General features: G+C 45.7%; 1 protein-coding gene across 2 annotated transcripts; it reads left to right on the forward strand.

Moving 5' to 3' along the window:
* The first annotated feature begins 925 nt into the window (after positions 1-925).
* On the forward strand, positions 926-9,863 carry SPANXN4 (SPANX family member N4). Of its 2 annotated transcripts, XM_055375965.2 has the most exons (3): positions 934-1,090; positions 9,029-9,236; positions 9,513-9,863. In XM_055375965.2, the coding sequence occupies exons 1-3, from the start codon at positions 1,013-1,015 to the stop codon at positions 9,695-9,697; spliced, it is 471 nt and encodes a 156-aa protein (XP_055231940.1). In that variant the 5' UTR covers positions 934-1,012; the 3' UTR covers positions 9,698-9,863. The 2 variants fall into 2 exon arrangements, with proteins under 2 accessions (XP_004065016.1, XP_055231940.1); XM_004064968.3 differs by lacking the exon at positions 9,513-9,863 and having other exon boundaries at positions 926-1,090; positions 9,029-9,315.
* The last annotated feature ends 315 nt before the right edge of the window (positions 9,864-10,178 follow it).

Below are 10,178 nucleotides of genomic sequence, written 5' to 3' on the forward strand. Positions count from 1 at the left end.
GCTCTCATGTGGTCTTTGACAAAGGATACTTTTACTTCTCCCCTTCCACACTAAATGCCTTTTGTTTTTCTTTTGCACTAGACACAATCTCCATTACAAAATGTAACAATGCCCACACTGGTGTACATGTTGGTGTTAGATAGTATTCTGCATGTAAACACTCAGAACTTCCAGCACATGTGTACCCACTCCTCCCCCGACCCTACACACTGGTAAAAACCATGTTGGGAGACTACATTTGCTATGAACATACACCCCTGATTTGAAACAAGACTAGGATACGCAGTAAGAATGTTTATTCACTGAAGTTCTGGCAGACTGAAGGCCATGATTTCAGACTAGAAATAGGAAACTTAAGAGGACTACATGGACATTGGAAAAAAGAACATGGATTGAAATTTGCCTGGCAGAAACCTGAAAGTTAATGGTCTTCAAGGTGCATATGAAGGAACTGCAGGAGGGAAGTGGGATAATTCCCATCTCCACCAATAATTAAATGTAGCCACACTAGCTTGGAGGGATTTGAGGTGAGACATCTAAAATACTAGGTCGTGGTGAGGGTTGGAAGACAAAAGAATGAATCACTTAATAGGAATGGCTGTGGGGAAGGGCTTGAAGGAATCATCCTCTGACTTCCATGTGAACCATGAACATTAAACATGGAGAAATGAGGAGCGGAGGCAGATCAGTTTGGGATGCATCTTCAGGGGATGTTGAAACAACAACAGCATTTGGTTTCCTCTACACCCCTTTCACCCCTCCCCCACAAACCCAGGGAGTTATCAGAGGTGGTTCTTTGTGATGCCAAAGCCACCCTAGGACTACCATTGGCTGGGACATTGCCTGTATGATCAAACAAAGCTCAAGGGTGTGGCTTCGTCTTGCTCCCAGGAGGGTATATATACAGGGTGGGCAAAAGCTCTGGGAGAGCCCACTGGAAAGCTTCAATACAGCTGTGGAAATCTGCACCCTAGAAGATCCTAGTATAGAAATTCTACAACCAACCATAATCATGGAAGAGCCAACTTCAAGCACCAACGGGAATAAAATGAAGAGCCCCTGTGAATCTAACAAAAGAAAAGTTGACAAGGTCAGATTGTTAGGTTTTGAAGGGAAGGTGAGGGTGAAAGAAAGACACACAGATGGGGGCGGGTCAAGCAGCAACACGGGTATACTGCAGACACCAGCAGAAATGTGGGGCCAACTTCATGCCAGAGCCCACCGCTACATACAGGCCAGCGTACTTATAGGTATGGGTGGGAGAGGTTTGGGCAGTATGGCTTGCTGCTCGGCAGAATATTGATAAGATGTTGTTATGATCAGGCAGTTTGGCCCTTTCTCTGGTGGGATGTCATGGTGTTGCTTGGACCTTTTTACCCAACAAGATATGATAGGGATGTTTTTTTAGATGGGCCTTTATCCACCTCATGGTCAGGCAGTTAGGTGGGATTTTTCTCACGGCCAGAACTCCCGTGGAATGTTTCACTTTGACCAAGGTCTACAAAATAGAAGGGAGCTTACAGAATAGTGCAGTTTAGACTGATATTCTTGCCTTCTACTTTATCATAGAAGGAAGAGGGGCGTGGTTGATTATCTGGCTGCTTCCTGCTGAATAGGGGAGCTGTATTCAGGGTTTGGGTTTTGAAGCAGTGGGTGTTGGACTTCAGAGTTGTTTTCCTGGAGGCACTGGTACCGGACTTGGCAGTGGAGAAGGATGGTATCAATGTGTTGCTGGGTGGCTGCCTGGACAGGGGAGCTTAGCTTTAGGGAGATAAAGAGGGATATGAAGGTGAGTATACATGGGCCGATTGTAGTATTTGGAGGAGAAAGATTAGGGGACCTAAGAAAGCGGCCCCCTGCTATCCCAGTGCTGAGTGCAGCAGAGATGTTTAGTTCTGCTAACACTAGAATGAGATATAGAGCCTGCTTAGTGTGTGTGGAGGAAGATGAGACAGAAGCTACTAAAGGAACCTGGATGGTCTGCTTGTCAGGCAAAATGTTAATGTTTAGACTGAAACACAAGGGTGCATGTTCCTGACCAATTGGCCAGTAGGCAGAGATAAGAGTTTGTGCCACAAAGGAAGAAGACACTGGGGGTGGACAGACAAAAGTTGTAGGTTATGGTGGCAAGCCATGAGAAGATGGGGGTTGAATTCTGCACAAACCCTTTGTTTTAACTTTTGTGCTTTTCCAAGTTGAATAGCTGCCAGCAAGGGTAGGCCCTGTGAGGGCATGACAGAAAATGCTGGTGGGGGAGGAGTTGAAGGCTGTTTGGTTTTGGAGAGAGAGAGATAAATGGGTTTTTGTAACTAATAGTCATTGCGGTCCTGATATGGCAGAAGGATATAGGTTGCAGTTGAGGGAATTGTTTGTGCATTTTTTCCAGGGAGCGCTCTTGAGTTGGATACATGAAGAGTGGCTCTGGCAGAGAGGGGAGGGGTTGGTAAGAGGTGTTTTATGGGATCCAACTTGTATCATGTTCAGTTAAGAGGCTGGCTATGAGGCGAAGGAGGGTGACAGCCCTGTGTGTGACAGTGTGGGTGGATCTGATAGACTGGGGAGAAAGGTGTTTAGCTGAGCAAGATTATAAACAGGTTTTGGGAATGAATTGGCCGAGTGGGTGAGATGCAGGTTTATTTTGGACTGGGTTTACGTGGCCAGTTTGAAAGGAAGGGCTGTGAACTGCTGGATTTGTGTGGACAAACAAATTTAACAGTTGGAAGAAAGACGGGAAGGAGTGTGACTGATTTAAGAGGCAATGTGTGAGGCTGATGAAGGGGGCTCAACTGTTAGAGGTTGGGGGTGGGGACTTAGAATATTCCACAGACAAAGAGGGCAAAGGAGAAAAAGGAGATTTGAGTAGGAGTGAAATTTTGGAAGGTGCCCTGCAGTCATACCTCCTGCATTAGTGTGGGAAATTGGCATGGGCTATCCAGGGACATGGGGAAGGGACACCAGGAAAGATCTGAAATAAAGTAGGAGATAAAAGATTGGAAATTGGAGATGGAGACTGTTATGCACTAGGGCATTCTTGATTGGCAACTTCTGGAATTCTTGTTAAGTGCAGTGAGGTTGGTCCTGTGAGGGAGAGAGAGTAATTTGGGGGTGAGGAAATTTCTAGATGTGGATCTGGTGCTCTTTTTAGTTTGGAATGGTGTATTCAGTGTGGAAAGGATGTTAGCTTTGCCACTGTGTGAGTAGTTAGGATAACCTGCTGAGGACTCGTCCACTTAGGTTGGAGAGGGGAGGAGGAGGAGTCTGCGATTCAGACCCAGTCCCCTGGTTGTAGGGACAGGGAGGAGTGTTTTGAGGATGGACTTTTGGGCTGGGGATAATAGGGCTTAGGCTGAGGGGATTTGAGGAAATGGCTCATAAATGCATGAGGACCGGTAAGAGAAGTGAAGCCTGGGCCGTTTTAACCTCTAGGGAGTTTTTGTTTGTTTGTTTTTTAATTACATGAAGATTAGGGGAGGTAAGGAATATGGAAGGCCCGCTTAATGTTTAGAGCCTTTGCCAGCTGTTGGTTAGCCTGTGAAACAAATGTTGGCCCATTGTCTGACTGAATCCAAGAGGGGAGTTTAAACCTGTGGATAATATGAATGAAGAGAATAGAAGTGATGGGGTGTGCCTTTTCGGTGGTGGTAGGAAAAGCTTTTATCCATCCAGAGAATGTATCTACTATTATCAGAAGGTATAGGAATCATTTGTTGGGAGGCATGTGGGTGAAGCTGATTTGTTTGTCCTGCCCTGGTGTGTGTCCTCAGGCCTGGTGTGTAGGAAAGGAGATGGTTTGATAGCTTCCTGAGGGGAAGTTTAAGTGCAAAGGGAACATGTCTTAGTAATATCTTTCAGATTGGCAGCCATGGTCGAAGAATGTATTTAAGCTTTTAAAAGCTGGAGTAGGGGCAGTAACTGGCATGGAAATAGTTGCGCACATATAAAAGTACAGAAGGTTTTTAATACTTGGACAAGACACTTTCATCATTGAGGTAGAACTATTTTTTCCTGAATGGTGCCAGCCCAGGCAAGTGGGGTTTGTTCCGCGTGGGTATATACAGGTTGTATGCTGGGAAAAATGGGGAATAATGATGAAATTTTAAGGGCTGCCTGCCAGGCTGCTGAACGTGTTTAGAAGTTTCCCTTTGTTATGGCATCTGTAGCCTTTTGGTGTCCCTTTCAATGGATAATGGTGGCCTTCGGTGGTAGGTTAGCCACTTCCAGCAGCTTGTGTTCAAGTTTCCTATTTCTTATGGGGGTTCCTTTTGTAGTTAGAAAACCCCTTTCCTGCCAGATTAAGGTGTGAGAGTGTAGGATGTACCACGCATATTTGGAATTGGTGTAAATATTAACTCTCTTTCCATTTGCTAGGGTGAGATCCTGGGTTAGGGCTACTAGCTTTGCCTGTTGAAAGGTAGTATGGAGTGGGAGAGCATTGGATTCTAGGAGCTCAATTTTGGTAATGATGACGTGGACAGCTGCTGGACATGGCTCTCTTAAAGAGCTTCCATTAATGAACCATGTAGGTGTTCCCCGCAAAGGAGCTTTTGAAATATGTTGGAAGCGGGAGGAGAGGAAGTTTAAGAGGTCCAGGCAGGAGTGAGAGAGCTTAGAGTTAGAGATATTAACAGGGAGGAGGGTGTTCAGGTTGAGAGTTTTATATCTCTGGAAGGTGATTAGAGGGTTACCTATGAGTAAGGCATGTACCTGCTATAAGTGGGATGATGGGAGGGATAGAAGGGATTGGTGGCTTATGAGGTCCTGTAGGTAATGGGAAGATGCACTAGTAATGTGTTGGTAAAGAGGGAGTTTCTGTACCTCTAAGGCCAGCAATGTGGACACACCCAAGATTTTTAGTCAGAGTGACCAGCCTTGGATGACAGAGTCCAGTTGTTTTGAGAGGTACGCAACGGCTTCTGGGGCGTCACCGTATATTTGGCAGAGTAGTCCAAGAGCAAGGCCTTGGTCAGAATGTACATACAAAGTAAAGGGCTTCGTGGGGTTAGGCAGTCCCACTGACAGGGCCCTTAAAAGGGCATTTTTTAGTTTTTTTTTTTTTTAAGTGGGAGTTGATGGGGCAAGCTGGGTTCAGGTGTTTTAGGATGGGCCCATGTGAGGCCGTGTAAAGCAGCTTGGCCAGCAAGTCAAAGTTGGGAATGCACAGCTGGAAGTATCCCACAAGGCTCAAGAAGGAGAAGAGGTCCTTTTTGGTGTAGGGAAGGGGCATGTCCTGAATTAGCTCATTTTGTTGGGTTGGGATGGCCCAAGAATTAGGGGTTAGGAGAAACGCAAGGTAAGTAACCTGGGTTTGGGCTATCTGAGCTTTTGTGGGTGACACCCGATATCCTCAATTATGGAGGAAGTTTAAAACTTTAGTGATGTGTTGGACTGACAGGTTATGGGAGGGACTACAGAGAAGGAGGTCATTGACATATTGGAGGAGGGTGCTAAAATGAAGAGGAAGTTCAGCTAGGTCCTCGATGAGGGCCTGTCTGAATAGGTGGGGGCTATCCTGGGGGCTATCCTGGAACCCCTGTGGGAGTATGGTCCATGTTAGTTGGGTGAAAGTGTGAGTATTAGGATTTGACTACATGAAAGCAAAAAAAAAAAAAAAAAACTTTGGGAAGCCAGATTTAAGGGAATAGTGAAAAAGGCATCTTTTAGATCCAATTCAGAGAAGTGTATGGCAGATGGGGCAATATGGGAGAGTAAAGTATATGGGTTGGGGACCACCTAATGAATTGGTACCATCACCTGGTTAACAACTCCAAGTTCTTGGACCAAGAAGCAAGATCCATCTGTCTTTTGGACAGCCAGGATAGGGATGTTGTAGCAAAAGTTGACAGACATGAGAATCTGAGCTTGTTAAACTTTACAGATAATAGGCTTGAGGGCCCTGAGGCCAGCTGGGTTAAGGGGATATTGAGACTGATGAAGGAAAGTGGAGGAGTTTGAAGGGTTATTTTAACTGGGATGTTGTGTGTGGCTATTGTGGGTTTAGAAACGTTCCAAACTTTAGAATTAATAGAAGGTAACGGTGGATAATGAAGATGAGGGGGAGGAGAGGGAAGCATTTGGGTGGTAGAGTAAAATAAAAGGAGTAGAATTGTAGGAGCCGCATTGCATGGAGGCCTGGGATTTACTTAATATGTCCCATCCCAAGATAGGGGTAGGGCACTGAGGGATAACCAGGAAGGAGTGGTGAAGGGGGGTGTTGAATAGATTGTATAATAAAGGACCAGTCTGATTGTGCCTAGAGGGGATTTCATTGACTTTCACGACAGAGACAGAGGAACTGAGGAGAGGTCCAGAATATTCTGGTAAAACTGAATAACTATCCCCTTTATCCAATAGGAAAGACACGGGCTTACTAGAGACTGACAGTGTTATCCTGGGTTCTGAGGTGGTGATGGTGGTGGGGGGGTGGGGGCAGACTCCAGGCCCTGTCAGTCTTCAGTTAGAGGTTATGAAGCAAGCGGGATGAAAAGTTTTCCTGAGCACAGTCTGACTTTCAGTGTTCCTTGATAACACAGATGGGGCAAGGTTTCCTGGGTGTCCTGGGATTAGGGCAGGCTTTTGCCCAGTGTCCCTGTTGGTTGCACTTATAACAGGCTCCTGGCAGTGACTGTTGTAACACTGAGGACTTCTGTATGAATTGGGAACCCTGTTGAATGGCAACTGCCAGCATTTGGTATTTAGCCTGGTCCTTTTTGTGTTTTTAGTTCTTCTTCTCTATTATTAAAGACCTCAAATGCCACTTCGATTAAGTGTCTTTGGGAGGTTTGAGGGCCATTCTCCAGTTTTTTAAGTTTCTTTTGGATGTTGGGGGCTGACTGGGAGATAAAGTGTAAATGAAGGTGGATTTTGCCCTTATTGGTATTAGGGCTTTTGAAAGGCAGTAGAGGAAAAGAGCATGGGCAGCTTTATTTATGCCAACTAGAAGGCATGATATCGTATGGCCTTGTTTTTGTCTGTCTACAGAAGTTGCCTGATAATTCCAATTGGTGTAAGTCCTGGGGACAGCTAGGGTCCCTATTGGGTTATGGGCAGCATGTTGTTGGTGGAGGGTGTTTGCATTGGCATAGACAGCCATCCAGATGCATTCTCTGTCTTCGGGGGAGAGGGTGGAGGAGAGCATGACATATGTTTCTTGCCGGGTAAGGTCGTAAGATTGAGTGGCATACAAAAATTCCTTGTGGAAAGAGATGGGATCCTTGGATAAAGGAGCCAAGTCTCTTTTTAAAACGGGAGAGGTTGGCTAGAGAGATGGGAACATGATCTCAGATTATGCTTTTGTCTCTCATGATCTCCTGCAAGGGAAGGGCTTTGGAAGGCTTTTGGGTGTGTGCCGAGTTTTCAGCACTAGGGGGGTGGGTGTGAGACCTGGTTAGTGGTGGAGAACGAAGAGGGGATGGAGGGCGACAGTAAAGGGGTGGAGGAGCCAGAGCCAAAGGAGAAGAAGGAGGAAATGATGTTGGGAGGGGGACTGAGATAGGGGTTTTTTTAACCAGGCTGAAACTAGAGGAGAAAGGCTTGTCCTGAGGAGGAGCCATTTTTGCGGGTTTTTCATTGAGGAGGAGGATTTGAAACGGGGAAAAAGATTGGCAGAGAGAGAGAGCAATCCATGAACAGAGATAAGCAAAGCACTTTTGATCCTTTACCATTGCATTAGAGAAAGTTTTTAGATTATGTTCAGTTTGGAAGTTGAAAGTTTTGTTGTTTGGAGGAGGGGAGTGCATACCCCTGAAGGGAATGAGTATCTCCAGAGGTTAGTGAATACCCCAGAGGGAAGCGAGTACCTCAGAAGGGAGTTAATATCCCAGAAGAGATTGAGTGCCCAGAAGGGGAGTGAATACCCCGGAGAAAAGTGACTACCCAATTCCTCCCAGGAGAATGGACGTAGGAGAGCTGGGATGTACCAAAGAGCTGTGGCAGCTCTTCACAGTCCCCTAGTGGCCAGAGTGGCTGGAGTGGTGAGCGTTCTGAAGGTGTCCCCTGAGAAGGCAGGCTGCGGTCACCTGGTGACCAGGGAGACCTCCAACTCAGTGCTAGGATTTTCTGGAGAACCAGCAGAAATAGAGAAAAATCCGGAAAGGAGGAAAAGGGAGATTCACCCACTAACTGGAGACTGGTGTTTGATGTAAGATCCAGCAATGGGGGTGATCCTTACTGGAGCCACCCAGAAAGGGTAAGGAAGCAGAGGATGGAGAGTTTGATCAGGACCTAGAGGTCAGCCCAGGACTGGAGAAAATGAGAGAATAAGGAGAACGGGGCTGGGAACAGGTAGTCCACTCAGGATATGGAAGCAGGCTCAGGTCTAGTTTTTGCTGCTTGTTGCTTTCCAGGATGCAAAGAAGACTTACCTGGTAGAACTCAATCCCCATCCCGGGTTTTGGCACCAAAATGTTAGGTTTTGAAGGGAAGGCAAGAGTTAAAGACACACAAAGAGGGGACCACTCAAACAGCAACACAGGTATATTGCTGACAGCTGCAGAAGTGGGGGACCAGCTTAATGCCAGAGCCCATTACCACTTACAGGCTGGGGTACTTACAGGTATTGGTGGGAGGCAGCTGGGCAGTATGGGATGCTGCCTGGCAGGATATTGATAAGATATTCTTATGATCAGGTGGTTTGACCCTTTTTCCTGTGGGATGTCATTGTGGTGTTTCTTGGACCTTTGCCCAGAAAGATATGATAGGAATGTTTCTTAGTTGGGCCTTTGTCCACCTTGTAGTCAAGTGGTTAGGCAGGATGTTTCTCATGGCCTGAACCCCCAGGGAATGTTTCACTTTGACCAAGGTCTGCATAATAGCAGGGAGCTTACAAAATCATGCAGTTTGGAGTAACACAGATGACCGTACCCATGCTCCTCTTCTTCCCCATAGATCCCTACCCTATGCTCTTCTCTGGCACAAGCCCCTTCCTCAACCCGCATTCCTTCTTATAAAGCCCCCCCTTGCTATCTATTCTCTACCCTCTTCATCCAAAATAACACCATTCTGGCCTCTCCCTGTTTTTTTTTTTTACCAGAAGAAGAAGAATCTGCACAGAGCCTCAGCCCCTGAACAGAGTTTGAAAGAGACAGAAAAAGCAAAATATCCAACATTAGTGTTTTACTACAGGAAGAATAAGAAAAGAAATTCAAATCAACTGGAGAATAACCAGCCTACAGAGAGCTCCACTGATCCAATCAAAGAGAAAGGAGACCTAGACATATCTGCAGGATCTCCACAGGATGGTGGGCAGAATTAGTCCAAATTGGACAAATCATCACCACTGATGGCGATGATTACAATAAAATCAGTTTGAGGAGCTGATGACTGTATATACCTCTGCCTTTTTTTCTGATGGTGGGGAGGAAGGGAAGGGAAAAGATAGGCATTTGAGAACGGAGGGATATGAGATCCTGTAGCATTGGCGGACAGATCCACAGGTTAGCCAGACATTGTAAATAAAGACTGGGGGAGGACTGATTCCTGGAGACAAATTTTCTTCTTAAAATTTTATCTCACAGGAGAGGAAGAAAAGGATTTGGTGTTCCTTGGAGCACGTGCATGTTTAGAAGAGCACATAAGATCTGTATTGTATGTAGGTGACAGTGACACTCTTTCCAAAATGAAGACATCAAAATCACCACCTTCAGGCCACATACCTCAGAGTGGTGTGTTTTGTAACTCACCCAATGCTGTGAGCAACTGAAGGTCCTCAAAAGGAACAAGAACCTCACCCTACAGAAAGTAAGACAGCATGCCACACACAATAAAATAATGGTGTTTGGAGGACATGCTTCCAATACTAGGGTACTTGTTAAGAAACTCTAGGTGGAGCAGTCACCTACCAAGTGTGGGGCACTGGGAGTAGCCTGTGTCTACTGCAGGCAACAAACAGAAGCATTGTCTACAGGGAATTTTAATACAAGAATACAAGTAAAAGCTGGTATTTTTATCACCACTTCCATACACCAGCATTTCTATAGAATGTCAATGATTAAGAATTCTTCCCCTAGAGATAGAGCTTGCAGTGAACCGAGATGGCACCACTGCACTCCAGCCTGGACGACAGAGTGAGACTCTGTCTCAAAAAAAAAAAAAAAAATCTTCCCCTAAAAGAAAATATCGTTTTTATTGGAGGAAATACAATAGAGTGGTTTTGGCATCAGTGTAGAGGGCTGAGTTGTATT

This window comes from Gorilla gorilla, chromosome X, assembly GCF_029281585.2.
Source record: "Gorilla gorilla gorilla isolate KB3781 chromosome X, NHGRI_mGorGor1-v2.1_pri, whole genome shotgun sequence".
Lineage (NCBI taxonomy): Eukaryota > Metazoa > Chordata > Mammalia > Primates > Hominidae > Gorilla > Gorilla gorilla.